General features: G+C 32.1%; 1 protein-coding gene across 1 annotated transcript; it reads right to left on the bottom strand.

Annotated features, from left to right (window-relative positions):
* Positions 1–63: 63 nt before the first annotated feature.
* LOC127735933 (uncharacterized) lies at positions 64–20,370 on the bottom strand. Its single transcript, XM_052246377.1, has 2 exons — positions 19,679–20,370; positions 64–1,683 (listed from the first exon to the last, which is right to left on the bottom strand). Exons 1-2 carry the CDS (start codon positions 19,796–19,798, stop codon positions 898–900), a joined length of 906 nt encoding a protein of 301 aa, XP_052102337.1. The 5' UTR covers positions 19,799–20,370; the 3' UTR covers positions 64–897.
* Between the last annotated feature and the right edge of the window lie 2,311 nt (positions 20,371–22,681).

The raw sequence follows: 22,681 nt of genomic DNA, 5'->3' as shown, positions 1-22,681 counted from the left end.
ACACATTTATTCTCAACCTAAATGGTACATCGAAAGTTACTGCCAGCAAATGAAATGCAATCACAAATCTCGTATCTCTTTATTTTATTACAAACAGCACAAAAACGTGAGACCTATTCTGGTACAGCATTTCTTTTGAAAATGATCTGATTTAACGAATATCACGGTGCCATACTATAAACTTACTTAAACATTAATATAAGCCTTACAGTTGATGAAAAAAACATTTTATGAAATGAGGATATGTATTTTGTGATGTTCAAATTACTGAGAACATTGATAGGTTGAGACAAACTGAAATGATTTTATAATATATTTTTATTAAGCTTTTGCTTTTGACATTTGATAAAGGGTTTTCCGTTTTGAATTTTCCTTGTCGTTCGGTATTTTTGGCAAATATCATAGCTATTATCCTGCCAAAAAGTGATAAATGATAAACAGCCATGTTTATATAAATAGGTATGAAAAGACCAAAATATAATCAATTATTCAAAGTCAGCAAAAGATATATAGGCAATGTACCTGAAGGTCGCTTAAGGATGACTACTTTAAAATATATTTATTAATAAGCTGCATCAAAAGTTGCTTTATTTTGATAAGAAGTTGTGATATGATTTATTAAATAGATAAGTACCAATCATAGAACAAAGACTGGGGATGTAAACATCTACACACTACCGTACGACCTTCAATCATCAGCAAAACATATACAGTATGGTAAACGTTCCTAAATAACAACAGTGAAATAATTCAAAAGGGAAAACTAACAGCTTGGTTGAAAATATTCAATATTTGGATGTTTCAGATAATTTTCAAACATTCGACATAATTAACAGATTAGAAATCAGTATTTAGAAGAGATCGTAATATGCGAGGAAGTCTGAAATTTTGTTTTTGTCATGTTTTGTCTTGAAAATCAACCTTTGGTGTTGAATTAGAAGACTGACCAAAAGCCTCGTTTACATCATCGATCCATTTATCAATCCTTTCAAATAGTTCATCCTTATTCATAGACATAATGACACTGCCCGTATCGTCATTATCATTATTATTGTTTTCATTGTTTATTCGTTCTAAAAAATCTTCCTCGACAAGCTCTACATCTCTGTTTCTAGTAATGGCTGAAGCCGTTCGGAATTTCCGTTGAGCTTGCCTTTCACAAAATGCAACAGCTCTCATGTTTGCCATTTCGTAATCAAGTCTTGCCCTTCCTTTAATTTTTTCTCTGGCAGATGGGTTTTTTGGAAGAGCGCCGTTATTTGGATGTATTTTTATTTTGGATTTTCGTATTTCAACACCATTTTTGTCATAGCGCACCATAACTGGCTTCCGTAAACCTCGTCTATGTAAAATGTCACTTAACTGAAATGGGTTCAGATCAAAATGATCACTATATTCCGAAATTGAACGACTATCGTCTGCAAAGTCTTGATGCTGTTGTCTATAATCCATATATTCCGTGTGGTGGCGCCTTTCTATGAACTGATTTGTCAAGGACCATTCTGGTCTCTGTATCGCATTTGGATCATAATAATAAAATGTTCCGGGTGCTGACTTTGTGAATATTGGCCTTTGCTGAAAATCGTATGAAAAAGCATTGTTATCATGAATCTTTGGAAATCTTTCCCTCGTTTTCCCAAATTCTTCTGATACTTTGTCGTAGAGTCGATTACATCGTTGTAACTGTAAAGAAAATAATGTAATTTAAAAATTTTCAATGTCATAAGACATGCAAATCTAAGGCTTCATAACTATATAATTACATTACATGTATGTTTCACGAGAATCCGTTAGTTTGATTGGCTAACAACAATCGCGCGTCATTCAAAAATTAACCTTCATATCAAAATGAAATGTTACATTCGTGCTTCCACAAAAAAGTACACAGGTAAATCAAATAAAAACTTGGTTAAAACAAATTTGTTCATGGTCTGAGCATAAAAATGTAATTTTATATGTACAAGAAAGAAGCGCTTCATTCAAAATGTGCTTCGGTCAACACTTTTACACCCCCAATAAAATTACAAAAAGAAGCATTCATTTCTTAAATGTTTGTTTCCGTTCCTGTGTATTATTATAGTTATCTGCTCTTATCCAGTTTCACATTGTCTTACACACAATACGAAGTTTGCATTCCAGGTCAAGCGTTCAGAAATTTCAAATCAGAGACACTTAATTAGGTAAAAGCTTCACATGGTACATATACATTATACAAAAAAGAAAATCAACGAGACGGTACATTGAAAGGAATCATCAGGTTACAAGAGCACTAATATTTGTTTACATGGTACTCAGAATAGAATCTTGTACGGCTTCTGATTGGATGATACAGGATTGGAATTACTTTTAATCGAAAGTTTATCCAATTAGGTTTAAAAAATCCAGAAAATCAAATTCACATTTTACAAAGTATAAAAAATATCTTCCATTTCTGAACATCGGAGCCATTAAAAATGTGCCTTTTTCATTAAGCGAAAAATATAGACGATGTTTTTCATCTGCATTTTAAGTTAATTTTTGCCGGTTGACCATATATAATTTTTTTGGTTGTTATGCAACACTGGCATTTCTAGTAACAGGAACTGCAACCCGTTTTTTCCTAGTTTGTGTAGTCTTAGAGAAATAAAATGCGGAACACCACTGGTACCCTATGGAAAATGCATAACGAATAATTGCGCTCTTGTAACCATCAAATCTACATAAGGTACATTAATTCCAGGGGAAACTGCTGGAAGAGCGACAACTCTTGATAATATGAAACAAGGTAAAGCTTTTCCTATAATTTGAAAAGAAAAAGAAAGCACAAAATAAAACACATAATCAAAAAGGTAACACGAAAAAGAAACATAGAAACAAAATAAAACAAAAAAGCAAGCAAGAAAAAGTAAAAATTAAAAAAAATATGACCCGAAAGAAAAAACTTATTTGTTGATTTTTTATTTAATAAGACATGTCAGTGTGTACGTGCATCTTAAATTTTGTTTAAATTTGATTTAATTTTAAACGACTGTTCGTCCAATTATAATAGATAATGATGATCATATACATAAAAGGTTTTCCTAGTTTGGATTGGCTTTTGTTTCTCTGACGTTAACCCACTTTTCCTGTTACAAAGATCATCACTGGGAAATCAAAATAAATTTCATATATCATATTCATATTGCATAAGACTAACAAATAATGATACCTGATATACTTCTACAATTTGATTAAAAGCTACCGACAGATTTGAATAAACAAATGAAGACATAGTAGTATTAACATTTCTTCACGAATCCCGCCCACTAAAATTTGCAAAATAAAGAATCCAAGAACATAGTCGAGAAATAACAAAATTAGTATCAACCGAAAATGACATGAACCCATCAAGTTTGTGAAATTGATATCACACGAATTACTATTTCAATATCTTATGAAAAGTATTTTCGTAAAAAATATTCGCCTTTGTCAAAATAGTAATTATTTGATTGATTGGTTTGCGTTTGCTTGACGTCCAGTGGCCATTAGTTGTTTTACTGCATGTAGATTAAAGGAGAGACTACATAATAATATAAATTTAATAAGTATAGATTGTGCAAATTGATTCGACCTGGAAGAAGTGTGGGAATATCGACTACAACTGGAAAAATAGAGGACAATTAGTTTTCTCGTTTGAATTGTTTTACATATGTCATTTCGAGGGCAAAATGTAAAAAAAAAACCAAACCAAACAAACAAAACATGGATACTGTTTACAAATAAGGAAATGTGGTATGGCTGCCAATGAGACTACTATCCATTTGTGTTCAAATGACGCGATGGTAAGCAATTATGGGTTACCGTAAGGCCTTCAACAATGAGATAAACACATACCGTATAGTGAGATTTTAAAGGCCCCAACATGAAACAATTCGAGCAATAAATTTAAACGAAATTACAGCGATAATGTCAATACCAGCTGACCAGCAGATATTTACATGATAATTGTCTACACCAACTGACAAATAACGAAATACATGGATACTGTCCATACCCACGGGAATTATTAATATTCCACTGCATTGAAATGGGTCAGTGTTATCAACATCCAGATAAAGGAAATCTATATGGTTTAATTGTATTCTAGGTTCTGTATTATTGACGTATTCGTCCCTATAAAAATAATGAAAATCATTTTTTTTCGTATTGTAAGTATCTTATTAGCAAACTTGAAACGTTTAGTTAAAACCAATGTGTTATTCCCCAAACATTCAAGTACAACAGTACAAAACAAAAAAAACCCATCCTTCTTATAGTAACAAGACAGGCGGATAACTTGGTAGCCACGGAAGGAAGGAAGGTCCGTATTGAATATACATAATTTTATCAAACGTTTAAATCATCAAAAACCTTGTGAAGTGCATGTGAATGTTATTTTGAACAAAGTTAAACATTGTATCAATAACAGACTGTCAAACGATCTCCGGCGATATAAAAATATTTAAGTAAAATTAAGTGTCTGTCACAGAAAGGCAATGTGTTCAATTAATTATTCGATTACTCACACTTATACAAAGATATAAAAATAAAAATAGAGATTTAAATTAAATTTAAATATTTACATTAATTGCTTCTGAGTGACTCTTGTAAAATTAAAAATAACACAAGTACTCGTGTTATTGATGACTTATACAAACACATTAAATCTCATTTTGCGCACTATGTCCTGACTTTGTTTTTTTCGAACTGAAAAGTTCAAGAACATTAGTCATTATTTAAAGATTATGTGTCAATTGAATTTTAAAGATACGCAGAAACGTTGTTTGAATAATTGAAACCGATTTTACAGCATGATGCACGCATAGCAAGAGACGCTTACGCTGTCTACACATTCGTTGAAGCTCCATTTTGAGTTCAGGCCAGTCCCACATACTTTTTCTCGTGATTTTTATGTTGAACATTGCCAGTTTGATTTGGTAAAAATCTTGCTTATAGATATTTATTATCATATTTAAGCATCATATTATATTAGTGAATTAGAGGCAACAGTAGTTTACGCTGTTCAAATTTCATAAATCATTTCAGAACGTAAAAATCAAGATAAACAAGACTGTGTCCATAGTACACGAATGCCCTACTCGCACTATCATGTTCTATGTTCAGTGGTTCGTGAAATTGGGGTCAAAGCTCTAATTTGGCATTAAAATAAGAAAGAGCATATCATAGGGTACATGTGTACTAAGTTTCAAGTTGATTGGAGTTCAACTTCATCAAAAACTTTAACCTGAAACGACCAAAAACTTTGACCTGAAGCGGGACAGACGGACGAACGGATGCACAGACCGAAAAACATGATGTCCCTAGGTGGAGCAAAAAACCAAATAGAATAAATGAATTTAGGCATGAATATTGTGTACCTTATAATATGTACGAATAAGATATGAGATTTTCATTTTGGGTACTGACGTGATTAGAAAAACCTTGTTTTGCGTAATTAAAATAGTTGATTATAAAATGGTGTTTGTTTCGTTTGTGTTTCATTTTTTGGTAAATCTATTCCATCGTAGACAAATAGCAGTTTTACAATCCAATAAACTTAGTCCAATGCCATATGACAAAGGTTCCATACCGGGAAGTTGTTGTATATCAATACAGAAGACTGGATACATGAACGTTCACATACTTTATTTTTCCATCCAACATATATACAATCAGTTCATAAAACATATATACAAAACAGTAATCATGGCAACATACATTAACCCGCCGCTACTCGCAGATCGAGAGCGAGGCGAACCGATGCGTCACATGGTTCTCTCTCTTTTCTCTCTCTCCCTTTTTTTTCAAAATTAACCTTTATAAAACATATGATCATCGACACGTTTTGACCAATGAAAATGGAAAAAAGGTACTTATAAACAAATAGTTTCAAAACAATGATATATTTAAAAAGCAGATTAAATTAACTGTTAATTGACATTATTCAATCTATATACAATTTGTATGTTGACAAGTAAATTAAATTGATGACCATTGTTGTCTCACAATCTTAATCTTAATCCATAAATATTTCCTAGTACCGCTAACCACAACTAATAAATGTTTCTTATAAAATTATTTGATAGTTCATAATCTTGTTTCCCGAACAAAATGCACTTTTTGCTTAATAAAAATATTGAAACTTAACTACTCATAAGAAATAATGACTTTTGATACCAAACACGACATAAAAAGAAGAAAATGCGCAAATCCACAATTTTACGCATTTTCACAACATGACAGTACAATCAGCAATTCTGATTTCACCTTCGTTGGAGACGCTAATGACCTAAAGATAATCACACCTGAGAAGCTGTATAATTAAAGGGGACATAACAGGCCTGACAGTCAAAACAAAATGGTCATTTCAAATGGTCAGTTTCAAAGGCAAAACCCTATACATGCAGTACTTTCGTTAAAACCGTTCGTATTGGTCAAGTACGTGTCGTTTTAGAAAATAAGATAAAATACAATTTCCCTCGTTATTTAATATGGATATATTTTACTTCCTTGACGCCATATCTACTATCTTCTAAAACAATATACAGTGATATATGATAGCTATGTAGTTTCAGAAGTGAATGGCTTTAAAATTTTAAAGATTTGAGCGTTCCTGATGAAGGTAAATCCATAAAAGCGCTTTAAATGTACGAAACTTATAAAGTGTTAAAGTGTTATTTTCGTGATTGGCAAATATTATTTCTGCCAAGCATGATAAAGATTATATAAGAAGTTTCAGCTATAATAGATTATAAAGATCGATGATTTGATTGAAACTGAACTCGAATTTAAGCCAATAGATCAATTAAAAATTCAACTTTAGTCCTTATGTGTTACATTTCACCATCTTTGATCGCGCTGAACATACATGAAATAGTTGCCACTGGACGTTAAGCAATCAACAATCAATCAATCATTGACACCTAGACAAATTTGGTCTTATTTCAGCTAAAACATGTGAAACAGGTGATTATAATACACCGAAGGGTATGACGGTATGTTGTTATTAACTTTATCTCATAACTGGTATGATGATATTCAGACTATCTTAAAATTTTGCAGAAACAGAAAGTTTTGTTGACTATTTGAGCAAAAACAGTTAATTGGTAGTGCTCCTTATCTGCTTTAAATAAAACCACTTTAACTAACTTGTATTATATAGATTATAGACAAGCTCTATTATATATGCAAAACATTGTCTGTTGGGATTACAACTCTCGAGCATTGCATCAATAGAAAGGTCATTGTACGTGTAGTTAATCCTTGAAGTGATCTTATGTGAAGAACTTATGCACCAACAACTTATTTACTGTGTTGATTGTATTTTTATAGAAAAGGGGCACTGTTTTGTAAGGTGACAGCTGATCTGAAATACGATCTTCCAGTTATGATTTAAATACATAAACCATTTCAATTTAATTTGAAATATTTGCATTGATGTTTTTTTACGTATATTCTGAATGAAAGAGATCAAATTGTCACCTTGAGTTGGTGAGATAATCAAAGATATCAGAATTTTTGACGCTTTAATAGTGCTATTAATCATCCAATTGTAGAAATTACTAGAATTGATAATAGATAATAAATAAATTAAAAATGAGCAAAACAAATTTCATTCATTAGACACATCTTCCAGGGTGAATATTGTTCATATTATGGAACGCAGTAACCTGTCAAGATTTCGTACAATCTATGTGAACTTATGTTCTGACTTTTCACTGACGTATACAGAAAACACTGATGCCATATTAGACATGTTAGATTTGTCACGACTTTGATAAGTTTAACTTGAACTTTTAAGGTCTACTTCCCGTTAACTTTTAAAACTAAGGAAACTAAACTAAGTTTTTAATCAGGAAAACCACACGAATACAATTGTATAAATCAATCATCTAGCTGTTTTGAACCATATTTATATTGTAAAATATCGATATGATAGAAACATATGCATTATCTTTACACGTATATGACTTTATGAATCACTGGGTACATATTTTGTTGTATATCTATTGACAAGATTTCAAATGGCAGCGTTCTAAATTTAAGAATATTTCCATTTCGTTTATTGCTTTGTGCGTCCGGAAGAAATCTAGAGATTCCATGGCTTTATCAGAGTGATTGTTTGATTATTGCTAGCTTAACGTCTAATTGTAATCTTCACCAAAGCGAAAGTTTCCATTGGAGATATAAGGGAGGGGAAGCAGTTTATAAACTTGGGGTCTATAGTTCAAACTTCTAGGTCGCTGTTAATACAGATCTTGTTGGGCAATTTTTTCTTCTTCACCAGGATATCACTTAAGTTCCTTTGTTGTTTTACAAATGACACTTTTAATGATAAAATATAAAAGGAAAGTGCGTGACCGATTTCTGGGTCAATTAAAGATTGTGATTGTTTTATGTACACATGTTTAGATTTCATAAAGTTTATACGAGTCGTAAAGTGTAGGAAAGGGACAAAGTCTGTTAATTTGAGATTGATATGTGAAAGGTTAACTTCTTTAGAAATCCGTTTAGTTGCACATCTTTCTCAAACAAACATTATCATAACAAAATATAATTTGAAGAATGTCTATAGGGCCTTTTACGTCTTCAATCATTTGTCCATTGTTGTTATATATGAGATCATTGCAACTGTTCGACAGACAACTTTATTTGTATGCGTGTAGTCTATTTAACGTATATAAAACTTGTTTAACCCCATCACATTCTACACATATACCTGTCAAAAATAAGTAATAATAAATAATTAAAGATTTATTTAATGCATGTCGGGTAAACATATGTCGGGTATACATATAACCGAAGAATTGTATATTTAAAAGGAATGGAAAAGCGACCGACTTCAATGAGAATTGTATGATGCATCTCTGTTTCGGGCTATGTGTTAATTACACCCCGTATCTCTAACTGGCTAAAAGAGTGATCTACAAATGAATGCCTTTTGAGTGGCAGATTTTCAATTTGGATATAAATGTTTTTTTCAAAGAAAATGATAATTGCGTTGTTTTCATAAGGACATATTGGGAACCGGTACTCAATAAAAAAAACGCAGTTGCGTACACATCGAAAATTATGTTCTGCATAAAATGGTCCAAAATTAGTAGTAGTAGTAGTGCCTACTCTTAAATACTAGTCAAGCTACACACCTATTAAGGTCACAGATACAAAAATGGACAATACATTGTATGAAAATCGTTAAAATCTTAGTTTCTGGATTAAACCTTTCAACTTAGCTTTTTAATTTACAGGAATATATTCATAGGGCATGTGTCTCATAGACCTGGTGAATATCAGGCCTGTCTCAATTTTTTAAGGTGAGAAAAGGGTTGTGGCAAAACTAGGTTTCCATGTATCAAGACGTTTGAGTTAGTATTGTAAACACATGACAGTTACACAGGGTCAGTGGACCCTTGCCTAGCTTTCTATTTGTTTTTCGCCAGCTTATATCTCAATACGTTCATAGTAAAGATTTTTAGTATTTTTTGTACATAATCACATGTATCAAAAGCGATACAAATTTTTCAAAAACAAAAAGATATTGATATATATATATATATATATATATATATATATATATATATATATATATACAAGTCTAAATTGAAAACAACGTTCAAACCTATGATTGCGTTGGATAAAAACTGCAATTTTTATACGTGTGCATGCAAAAAAAATTTCTTGTTAGAGGGGTGTAAATACAGCACAAACAACATTTTCCAAAAGACCAAAAAAGTGAAAAAGTATATTTTAACAAAACGCATTTGACTAACAGGTCGAACAACACATGTTCTTAAACCCTGCTGACTGCCATTGGCGATTGCCAAATAAACGGATCACCGATGTAATAAATGGATCTTAATTATAAATTTCATACTAAACAGAAAACAATAAACTTGCGGAAAAGATGATATACCGCAAACAAAAGGTGCAAAGGTTTTTGTACACCATATCCGGATTTCGACAATTAATGTCTCTTCAGTGATGTTAGGAATCGAAACGGTATTTGGAAGGCCATATAATTTACCTCAATTTAGGATAGACTCTTGAATTTTGAAAGAGTCGAAATAGGATGAACGGATCATATATATATATATATATATTAACACAGCTCACAATAACAGATTTGAAAAGGAAACATACTATATACCAACCAGCTTATTGTAGGAAACGTAATATAATAAATACAAAGTAAATATAAAAATTTAACATCAAACAAAAAGCCGGTACATTAAAAAAACTAAAAGACTCAACTTTAATACTTTTTTGTTAAATAATTTTATAATTAAAACCTTGTCAAATACACTAAACATTGTATCAATAATTGAACCCAGAAAAGGCCGATTTTATTTATATATATAAATACTGATGTTAAATTAAGCGATTGTAGCTAACAGGTACACAGATGTATATTGGTCAATTTATCGTTTGATTACTCACACGTAGGAATAAAGAGATTTAAATTAAATTTAAATATTTACATTAACTGCTTTTAAGTGTTTTTTTTTATAAAATCAGAATTAATAAGAGTTCGGGTTCCCATTCTATTTAGTAGTAGTACAAGTACATTAACTTAAAATCTACAAAATGTACTCTTATTCAATTTTAAGTTTCATATAAACAGTTTAATCCAGGAGATATATGTCAAATTTGAAGATTGAAATTGCATTTCAATGTAAAGAGTTTATCAGCTTTGCTTGCACATAAGTAATGAACCCCTTTTGACTTGAATGCAAATAGTTAAAAATTGTAAATGAATAATTACAATTATCTACTAGAAAGACGTACCAATGAAACCATATCCTACACTAAACGAGACAATACTATGTGAACTACATATTGGTAAATTAGTCTAACCAACAGGTGTTTGCAGGTCTTCCAAGTATAAATTGAGACATTTTGGTTCGCTGTTTATTATATTATTTCTTTATTTAATATGACTGTCTTTCAATTTTTGATTTAGGGTGTATTTTTAACTAAACATTATATCTGGACATTTTGATGTTCGTTTTTACATGTCTATGTTTGTATGTTTGTTATTATTTCGGAGTCAGCGTTCGTTGATTATGTGGTCTTGTTTTACTGTTTGAAGTATTTTTTGTGTGATTCCTACCGTATTATACCGTATGTTACAAAAAGTCTACCTCCTTAGAAAACATTCCTTTTTGGTTTATAAAAAAGCTATTCATGTTCTTAATAAGCTTTGGATTTTCAAATATATTGGTCACGAGCACCACTGAAGAGACATTTATTGTCGAAATGCGCATCTGGTTCAGAAAATTTGGTACCATTGATGTCATTGATATAGAAACGAGACATATGGGAGTCTGGTTGGATGTTCACTCCCATGGCCATTTCTCAGATAATTGAAAAAATGTATAGTGATAACCCATGAAGCATGAACGTGTAAATAGTTTCTTCTCAGATTGATCTTTAAACTGATGATATATCATGATAAACACAGCTTTCACATATTTTATATTCAATACTTGTTCATGTGTTATTTAAAATACATAGATATTAAATTTGATTTAAACGCCATTATTGCATTTTAAATATCATGACCTCTTTGTTAAATTTAACAAGAAAAAAAAAAACGATATATGCCTTTTATTTACATTCAATGCCGGGATTCAATGCTCAAATGACACTGGGTCTATATGAAATGAATTTCAATCAACAAGGGTCTTTATCATCTGGTAAATAAACATAGTACAGTAGATAATTGATTCGGTCTTCAGCTGATGTTAATTCTACATAACCAAAGGTGTTACTACGTAATGAAAACATATATTAGACAATGAGACAGCAGCATACCGACACAAACAAATCAATAGATCTATAAGTTGACATGTTTCATTCAATTTAGACTGACAACGCTTTAATATAAGTGTTTCGGAAAGTGGTTAATTGAGAAATGAACAGCGAACGCAAATTAAAACTCTGGCTTTAACTTTATCCGTCCGTCATACTTAACATTGGCAGAGCTGGTCTCTCGTCATATGCCACTCGTGAAAGTTTCTCTTAAGTTGTATTCTGTTGTAAATATTTTACAGTTAGAGCGTCACTATACATCTTCCCTTTCCACCACATTAAGTTTACATTTTCTTCAATAAGCAAAACATAGAAAAACAATGAATTTATTGAAGTTCAGAAGATAAAATAATGTTTAAACAAACCACGTGATCTACAATGACGACCATCAACTCACATTATAAAGCTAGCATTATGATGTCGAGTCTAATTACCGATAAAACATTGACTACTATACATGTATTAAGACACCAACATAAAAAGAATGCAAAACATAGACCGCAAACCCAACCTTTGAACGTTTGATTGAAAACAAATAATAGCCATTGGTTATCATATACAGATATCAATACATTAAACTATATTCCTTACCTAATCCTAATAAATTTTAATTCTATAATAACATAGTGAATATTAATATTTTTTTTGTTTTTATAACGAATTGCTTGTTCGCATAAAGATTATCTCTAAATTAGTTTTTTTGTTGTCCTAAAGACACCCTGGTCTGAAGTATTGGAGAATTAAACGTTCAAGAGGTATTTTGCACAATGCCACCACAGGTAAAAAAAGGGACCTATAATTACTTAAATTCACATCATTTAGACTCTGATTGATAGTTGTCTCTTTGGCAATCATACCACATCTCCTTATTTTATATACTATTGTGTAAATTTATAAACAAGCTGTCTATTCGACGGAGTAGTCCTTATATATGTACTAGTAATTGTCATTTTTTATATTTTTTCAAATTTATTTTGTTTAGCAGAACAACATTGTTTTTTCACGCTATATGGAGAAAAAAATACATGAAAAATAAAGAGAGATCTATTGTGATTAAATGTTCGTAGCTAGAGTGCCCAGAACAAGTATGATCTATCTTTCAATAATAAAACTTCCATGGAGCTACGTATTTTTCAAAATAAAAACTAGATCGATATTGAATAATTCTTTAGTCTAATATTTTAGGTTTTTGCTTTCGTGACTTTATGACCGATACCTAGTACACAATCATTGATTTAATTTATAATTTATCTTACAGCTCCAGACAAGCATATATTGCTCGTTGGATATCTGTTTGGACTAGCGTGTAAAGAAGAATTTATTAATTTGTCTCTCTTAATACAAATATATTTCATGCGCATAGACCCCCTTTTTTAGTTTTAGATTTTTTATTAATTTTCTTAAATTATTTCAACTTATTTTCATTAATTTTGTGTGTTCTTGACTTTATCCTTACAATTCATCAACAACTTATTGTAGTTTATGTGTGCTGCCCACAAACAATAACTGTAGTTTATACGAGCTGCCCCTCTAAGTAATAAAATATAGAACCGGGAGAGGGTTCATGCCAATTCTGCTTTTGATTTATGCAATGCCATTACACAGTCGCACTAGTGATACCGTACATGACAAGTATCAACAAACTTCAAAAAAGGGGAACGAATGCCAAGGGGGAACACAAATAATTAGTTAAAAAATGAATAAACACGATCATGACAAAAACAAAAAAACAAACAAAAAACAAAAAGCAAAACAAAAACGAAAAGACAAACAAAACTCTACACCCAAAACTGAAAAAAAAATATATACAAAACAAAAAACGGGTGCGAACTCGTATGCTCCAGTTAGTAGTTCCTGCTCCACTAGTGATCGTTGTCTTGTTCTCATGCTATTCACAGTAAACCGAAATTTTTTTTTATCTTGCAATCAGGCATCTATTGTACAAATACCCGGTACACAAATAAATTTTTGCTTTATTTGTAATAAAGTCTCCTGTTACCCAGCTTCCATGTTGAGCGAGCGGTAACGTGGATATTTCTTTTTGCGTACCAGTTCATTTTGAGGTCCTCTTCGCGGTCCGCGTTTAAACTATGTCAATTTCTTTGAAAAATTAGAGACAATGATGTAGACTTTGACAACTATAAAGTTTCAAGTGTTGGGTATGGCATGGTATTGGTTGCAAAAATTTGATATTTTTCATTTAAATGCAATATTTTTTATTCAATTGGTATATTTCTTCATTTGAATGCAATATTTTTTTATTTGAATGGTATATTTTTTCATTTAAATGCAATATTTTTTATTCAAATGGTATAATATGTCATTCAAATGCAATGCTTTTTATTCAATTGGTATATTTCTTCATTTAAATGCAATATTTTTTATTTAAATGGTATAATTTGTCATTCAAATGCAATATTTTTTATTCAATTGGTATAGTAGTTTTTTTTATTTATATGCAATAATTGCATTTTGGGAAATTCTTTGACGTCTTAAGGTCAAATTTGCAACAACGTTTCTGATTGGTCGGTAGTTGTTTGGATTTCCCCCTTTCTTTCTAAACATGAGTGACCAAGAATTAAAAAAACGCGTCAGAATATCGCCCCTCTAACTAAATCTGGCGTTCGTGCGAGTCCTGCACTGGCTGTTAAAATCTTCTGGTCCTAACTATTATTTCTATTGCAAAATTTCGATGGTCAAAACGTTCGGACCACCACTTTTCAAAAACTTCATTGTATATGGATTTATATGCAAGTATGTCGTTTTTTAACTAGATTAGACACCGTTGATTTTCCCGTTTGAATGGTTTACACTTGGGACCCCTTTATAGCTTGCTGTTCGGTGTGAGCCAAGGCTTCGTGTTGAAGACCGTACTTTGACCTATAATGGTTTACATTTACAAATTATGACTAGGAAGGAGAGTTGTCTCATTGGCACTCATACCACATCTTCTTATATCTATATACAACACAAACCAGACGTTTCTCATACTGTTTTCTTTTTTAATAAATCCTTTGCCGCGCGCTGTGTACTGATTGATACTTCAGTCTGGGAGAACAAGATTTATTCCAGTACTAGTTGTAGTTAGCTTTGAGCAAACTTCCAGTAATTGTAAATACTCTTATGTCGGTGCGTTGTGTCTATTGTCTTAATGTTAGTTTTTTTTGTGTGTGTCTCATACCGATCTTTTGAGTTAATCTAATTGCAACTGATTAGTGCAGGTTCTTCTTTTATTGTACTGTTACACCACTGTCCCAGCTTCGGGATGGGTTGAGTGCCGCTCACAAACATGTTGTTGTACTGTTACACCACTGTCCCAGGTTAGGAGAGGATTGAGATCCCGCTAACATGTTTGACCCCGCCACATTCTGTATGTATGCATGTGCTTGTCCCAAGTCAGGAGCCTGTAATTCGGTGGTTGCTTTTTGTTGCTGTGTTATACATATTTGTGTTTCGTTCATTTTTTTGTACATTAATTCGGCCGTTAGTTTTCTCGTTTGAATTGTTTTACATTTGTGATTTCGGGGCCTTTTATATAGCTGACTATGTGGTAGGCTTTGCTTATTGTCGAAGGCCGTACGGAGACTTATAGCTGTTGATTTCTGTTTACTTTGGTCTCTTATGGAGAGTTGTCTCATTTGCAATCATACGGTACCACATCTTCGTTTTTATATCAACCCTGCACTATTCTTTATTTGCCTGTCCCAGGTCAGCCTGTAGTTTAGTACTTGTCGTTGGTTCATGTCTCGACCCGTAATTGATATTTTGCAAATTGTTTTGTTATGTATAATTAGGCCGTTAGTTTTTTTCGTTTGAATTGTTCACACTTTTCATGTCGGACCTTTTATAGACGACTTTACAGTATCAGGTTTTTGTCATTGTTGAAGGCCTTACGATTGTGTATAATTGCTTACATCCACTTCATATTTGAACTCTGGTGGATAGTTGTCTTATTAGCAATCATATCCCATCTCTTCGTTTTTATATTATATACCTGACTTCTAAACTCGTGTTTTCCTGAACAAGCATGAAATATTTGTCACTGGGCGTTAACAATTAGCAACAAAACAATCAATCAAATTAAACTTGTGTTAAACAAGAGGAAAACCATTTGATATTTATTTATTTGTTGGGGTGGGGGACAGAAGGATTTCATATATATGAGTATGGTTGCCTGGTAAGAGCTGAAAAACAGGCACGATTAGCGACAGATTAAAATGAATAATAATGCCCTCTCTTCCCTTCCCCATCCTTTATCTAAATCTTCTGGTCCTAACTATTATTTCTATTGCAAAATTTCGATGGTCAAAACGTTCGGACCACCACTTTTCAAAAACTTCATTGTATATGGATTTATATGCAAGTATGTCGTTTTTTAACTAGATTAGACACCGTTGATTTTCCCGTTTGAATGGTTTACACTTGGGACCCCTTTATAGCTTGCTGTTCGGTGTGAGCCAAGGCTTCGTGTTGAAGACCGTACTTTGACCTATAATGGTTTACATTTACAAATTATGACTAGGAAGGAGAGTTGTCTCATTGGCACTCATACCACATCTTCTTATATCTATATACAACACAAACCAGACGTTTCTCATACTGTTTTCTTTTTTAATAAATCCTTTGCCGCGCGCTGTGTACTGATTGATACTTCAGTCTGGGAGAACAAGATTTATTCCAGTACTAGTTGTAGTTAGCTTTGAGCAAACTTCCAGTAATTGTAAATACTCTTATGTCGGTGCGTTGTGTCTATTGTCTTAATGTTAGTTTTTTTTGTGTGTGTCTCATACCGATCTTTTGAGTTAATCTAATTGCAACTGATTAGTGCAGGTTCTTCTTTTATTGTACTGTTACACCACTGTCCCAGCTTCGGGATGGGTTGAGTGCCGCTCACAAACATGTTGTTGTACTGTTACACCACTGTCCCAGGTTAGGAGAGGATTGAGATCCCGCTAACATGTTTGACCCCGCCACATTCTGTATGTATGCATGTGCTTGTCCCAAGTCAGGAGCCTGTAATTCGGTGGTTGCTTTTTGTTGCTGTGTTATACATATTTGTGTTTCGTTCATTTTTTTGTACATTAATTCGGCCGTTAGTTTTCTCGTTTGAATTGTTTTACATTTGTGATTTCGGGGCCTTTTATATAGCTGACTATGTGGTAGGCTTTGCTTATTGTCGAAGGCCGTACGGAGACTTATAGCTGTTGATTTCTGTTTACTTTGGTCTCTTATGGAGAGTTGTCTCATTTGCAATCATACGGTACCACATCTTCGTTTTTATATCAACCCTGCACTATTCTTTATTTGCCTGTCCCAGGTCAGCCTGTAGTTTAGTACTTGTCGTTGGTTCATGTCTCGACCCGTAATTGATATTTTGCAAATTGTTTTGTTATGTATAATTAGGCCGTTAGTTTTTTTCGTTTGAATTGTTCACACTTTTCATGTCGGACCTTTTATAGACGACTTTACAGTATCAGGTTTTTGTCATTGTTGAAGGCCTTACGATTGTGTATAATTGCTTACATCCACTTCATATTTGAACTCTGGTGGATAGTTGTCTTATTAGCAATCATATCCCATCTCTTCGTTTTTATATTATATACCTGACTTCTAAACTCGTGTTTTCCTGAACAAGCATGAAATATTTGTCACTGGGCGTTAACAATTAGCAACAAAACAATCAATCAAATTAAACTTGTGTTAAACAAGAGGAAAACCATTTGATATTTATTTATTTGTTGGGGTGGGGGACAGAAGGATTTCATATATATGAGTATGGTTGCCTGGTAAGAGCTGAAAAACAGGCACGATTAGCGACAGATTAAAATGAATAATAATGCCCTCTCTTCCCTTCCCCATCCTTTATCTATAAATTTAAACTGACCACTACGGAATAGCCCAATAGTGTTGAAAGTAGCGTTAAACACCAATCAATCAAAATCCCTTCCCTAGAATATCAAATAATCGTCCCTTAACTGTTTTTGTCCGTGTAGTTCTTATATTTATCCAGCTTATCGTCCTACAGGGATGTCTTACTAAGGCTTTCATACCATTAAGCGTTTATAACATAGCTCACATTCTAATATATCTGAATTCATAAATGTATTAATGTTATTTAGACTAAAAGACGCCATGTTTGTTATGTGCCTCTGCCGTCTAAACAACCTATCAAAAAAGAAGAGGTGGAAGAGAGCCAGAAGATCTTCCCAATGCAAAAAAACAACAGAAATGGACTTCTTCTGGCTCACTACCGAAGAACAAAAAAACGCGCCCCATTAATATGTATTAAAAACGCCTTGCCCCTACCTTTTTTTCCCAAAAATTGGCATTGTTAAATATATATACATATATATGATCATCATTAAAATGCTATTGTATTTTTATAAGACCTACTTTATTACATGATCTGGGACTAATGACATCTATCTATAAGTCCAAGCATACAGTAAATTATTATAATATGAATATGTTTTTTGTTTTAATAACCACATTTGATGCTATGCATGAGTCACCATTTATCAGGACAGGAATTGGGGTTACATAGAGTGTGCAAAAAATGGATATGGGGCGGGACCAAACCTATAGATAACATAATAAAGAAATGATGAAATATAAAGAATGCGTCGATTGTTTTTTGGTTGCCAAATGTACAGTAACAAATATTTCACGCATGTTTAGCACAAATATAATAGAGATCAAAGGATAAAGAATAGAGTGAAATGGTAAAAACTAAAAGATATAGAATTATTGAAACTATCTTTAATCTGAATCCCCTCCCCTCACACACACACACACACATTAACCATTACTGCAAATATCGCATATATACATCTCTATACAAATATCTTAATCATTAGAGATTTATATCTAATTATATTATATACTGTGTCACAAAATAAACTTGTATACCCCCCTCCCCCTGCCAATGCAGTATTGAAAAGTAAATCGTTTAAAAGTCCTGAAGAAAAAATATGTTTTGAAATATGCACTGCATACTTATTTATGCATATAATTATGAATAAAAAATATTGCAATTGAATGACAAATTATACCAATTGAATAAAAAATATTGCATTTGAATGACAAATTATACCATTTGAATGACAAATCATACCATTTGAATAAAAAATATTGCATTTAAATGAAGAAATATACCAATTAAATAAAAAAAAATTGTATTTAAATGAAGAAATATACTAGTTAAATAAAAAATATTGCATTTAAATGAAAAATATCAAATTTTTGCAACCAATACCATGCCATAGTTGGGTCTTAATTTCAGGATAAAAACCATATATGGACATTGTCGGAAAATATAAAATTTATATTTGTACTCTCTACGAAACAGGAGAAAAGCGAGGCGAGCCTCGCTTTTCGTCCTGTTTCTAAAGCTCGTACAAATAAATTTTATATTTTCCGACAATGTACCTATATTGTATATATATCCGTCCAGTGGCAAATATTTTACAAATATTCAGGTTTAGAACCAGTTACTAAGTAGGTTCTGAAATGTTGATTTTGATTGCTGTTGGAAATATAGACATGTTTTATGTGGTCTAAAATTGTCCTTTATAACAGGCAAGAAACACAATACAGAATTGTTGAAATAGATCTTATACATAAAGGCTCTCTCCAAACAAAGGTAGTGTACTAGGTCTAACGTCCCATAAAAAGCTGATGTGCCAGTGTATCTTTATCCCGCAAAGCCATACAGGCTTTCCAGCAGACAACTCAGTCAAGATCCTACTTAGAGATGTAAAATCTCAAGTAACTTCGCACCGTAAAAGTAGCTGTGTTGGTACAATATTTTTACCCAAGGTATAAAAGCAAAGAAAAAATAAAACTATTTATAAAAGATAATAAATCTTACCTGTTTTGCATATGTATTAATAACTGGTGTTTTAATCTCTGTTCGCTGCTGTCTGTATAGTTTTCCAGGAGACAATGGATGTTGAGTCCACGGTCTAGTCCTAATTATTTTCTCAGGCATTATAATTATATAATTATGTCCGATTATATTTCTCTTACGCCATTGAACACTGTAAAATCATAATAAAATAGTTCTATTCGAAATTAAATCCCCATCAAAGTGAACGACAAGTTTTGTTTCGGAATATAAAACGACAATGAAAAGTCTGTTCGGAAGTTGACAGTCTTAAGCGTTACCTGTCGTTCGTTTCTCCATCAGATCATTTTTCACCGTTAAATGTTGTCATGCTTTGATTTTCCTTAAATAGATATGATTTGAACATAAACTTCCCATATTATCTTTCAAATCATTCTTCTCGCATCGTTAATTCATATTTATGAGAAATCTAATCTTTTCATTTCTTATATTGAAAAAAAAAGTTATGTTCTGATTGGTGAACTAAGTTAAACTATCACATCCTGACGAAAATATCAATATGACTCTTGAAACACGTGATAGACTGGGGGTAACAGTAGCTATAATCTGCTATGTACGGTAGAATCCGACTAAGACGGTACAGAGCCTTGTTTAGTTTGAAGATTTAAGTCGAGACTTCGCGTATTGACCATTCAATACCAAGCTTTCACCGTTTAATTCCTAGGTAAATAAAATTCAATCAAATAACAGGGGGGACAACGCATTATCATTGTTGGCTTTTTAATTTTATTATTTTGTGTGATTTATTAAATCTTTGTGACGAAAGAATTTATACCGGGGAAACGTGATTTAAATTGCAACAAAATTAGATAATTTTAATCCTACAATATATGATACCTCCGTTCCAAGTACGAACACGTTAGATAGTTCTAAAAGATTAAATATGTAATAGTGAAATGTTAAAGTTTAAATATTATACAGTAACAAATGTCCCACTATGATTGATCAAAAACGGTTTTATTACAAACGAATAGTAAATATATTGACTTTCACATTTTATTAATATCTGTTAAAACAATATTACAAGTAACAAAATTTAACTAATAAACGGTATGGGTTTCACTGTGGAATGCCGTGCGGTGACATGTAATTCATATCTCTGTATTTTGGTCCTAATGGATAGTTGTCTTATTGTAAATTATACCAAATATCCTAATTTCTACATATATATATATATATATATTACCCATCATTCGTTAGACAATATGTGCAGAGATGAAAGAATGGGCGTACAAGTAAATGTCATAAATACCCATAACTTCAACTCCTTGATGAAAAAACACCAAGTAGTTTATAATATGCTACATTTTGTAGATTTGACATGATTTATAGAATAAATTTTGTTAAAATTCAAAAACAATTGATTTCTCGAAACCAATACAGTACAAATTACTAATTGGCAGGAACAAACTAAGATATAGTTAATGTTTAAGTTTTATTTTGAATGTTGGATTTAATCTGGTCCTTTTTGGTTTTATTAGCTCTTCAACATTTCTATTAGGTTTTAGGTGTTCAATTCTTTTGGCCTGTATCATCACAGAAGAGACATTAGATGTCGAAATGCGCATCTGCTGTAGTAAAATTGGTGCTGCTAATGACATTAATTAAAAAACAAAAATCACCTAATGTGAGGATAGATACTACCTATTTTGACAGTTCTTTCACCTACGTTTATTTAAAAAACAGACACAAGTTTCCTTTCTGTGTTTATTGTGTAGATGTATCCTTATATATCATATAGTTCCACAAACTTAATTTTGAATCCATAGAGAATCATTGAAAAATGGGTTTGAACCGACCCCCAAACAGTATAAAAGATTCTGAAAGGAGGAGTATCTAAGTTGCACCCATGCTTAACAACACATTCGTAAAAATCCAATTACTGAATTTGATTTGTTATATTTCTTCACATTTTTTGAACAATTGGACAATAGTCCATGCTTGTTTTGCATTTTGTATGAATTAAATGTTTGTGACATATTTTATTTTCTCATTTTTAAAAGTAGACACATGCAACGTTTCCATAAGGTCTTGATTTTTTCACTGGAGACGTTATCTGTTGATATATATGAAATATGTTTAAACTAAATATATTTTACCTCTTACCTTTACCTAGCGATTTTATTTATTTCCTTGAGCATTTCGTATACTTTTTCATTTTTTAATCATTGAAAACTGGGTAGTGAGGAAAATATATTCATGTTTCACCAAATTCATAATTTAGTTTTTTGTCTGAAGCCAGGAGCCAATAATACAGAGTTGCCTGTGGTAATATTTGATTTTTGTTTTATAAAATCGATTTTAGCTATGCCGTTAATGATCTTTTTGAATATTCTTAGTATTGTTCATCGAGGGCACAACTTACCGTCCAGGATCCTGTAGATTTAACTTATTATAATATTCTTTGATCTTTGGTGGATGGTTGGGAATAATAACTTTATTTCTTTATTTTTATATTTGTAGAAGAAGGCATCCACATCATTAGCATATCTGAAAATTGCCGGCTAGTGTAGTAGTTGCTAAAAGGATTCTAGCTTGAATTTGGCACCCGCAGCTCCGCTTAAATCATTGAATTTGTTTTAAAGGTTTTCATGTCATATAAACGTAATTGGTGTATATTTCCTTTCTTATTTTCTTTCTTAAAATGTTTCAGGTTGAATTTTGTATACACTATAAATTGGAGAATGGAAATGGGGAATATGTCAAAGAGACAACAACCCGACCAAAGAGCAGACAACAGCCGAAGGCCACCAATGGGTCGTCAATGCAGCGAGAAAATCCCGCACCCGGAGGTGGTCCTCAGCTGGCCCCTAAATTAAATTGTGTGCTAGTTCAGTGAAATGGACGTCACACTAAACTCCAAAACATATAAATGAACTAAAATTAAAAAACATACTAGACTAACGAAGGCCAGAAAATCAAGTACGATCCCTCCCGTCATACCATCATAAAATATATGAGAAGAAC

This window comes from Mytilus californianus, unplaced genomic scaffold, assembly GCF_021869535.1.
Source record: "Mytilus californianus isolate M0D057914Y unplaced genomic scaffold, xbMytCali1.0.p SCAF_3, whole genome shotgun sequence".
Lineage (NCBI taxonomy): Eukaryota > Metazoa > Mollusca > Bivalvia > Mytilida > Mytilidae > Mytilus > Mytilus californianus.
Note: the sequence above shows the minus strand (reverse complement) of the source record. Positions and strands in the feature narration are given on the sequence as shown.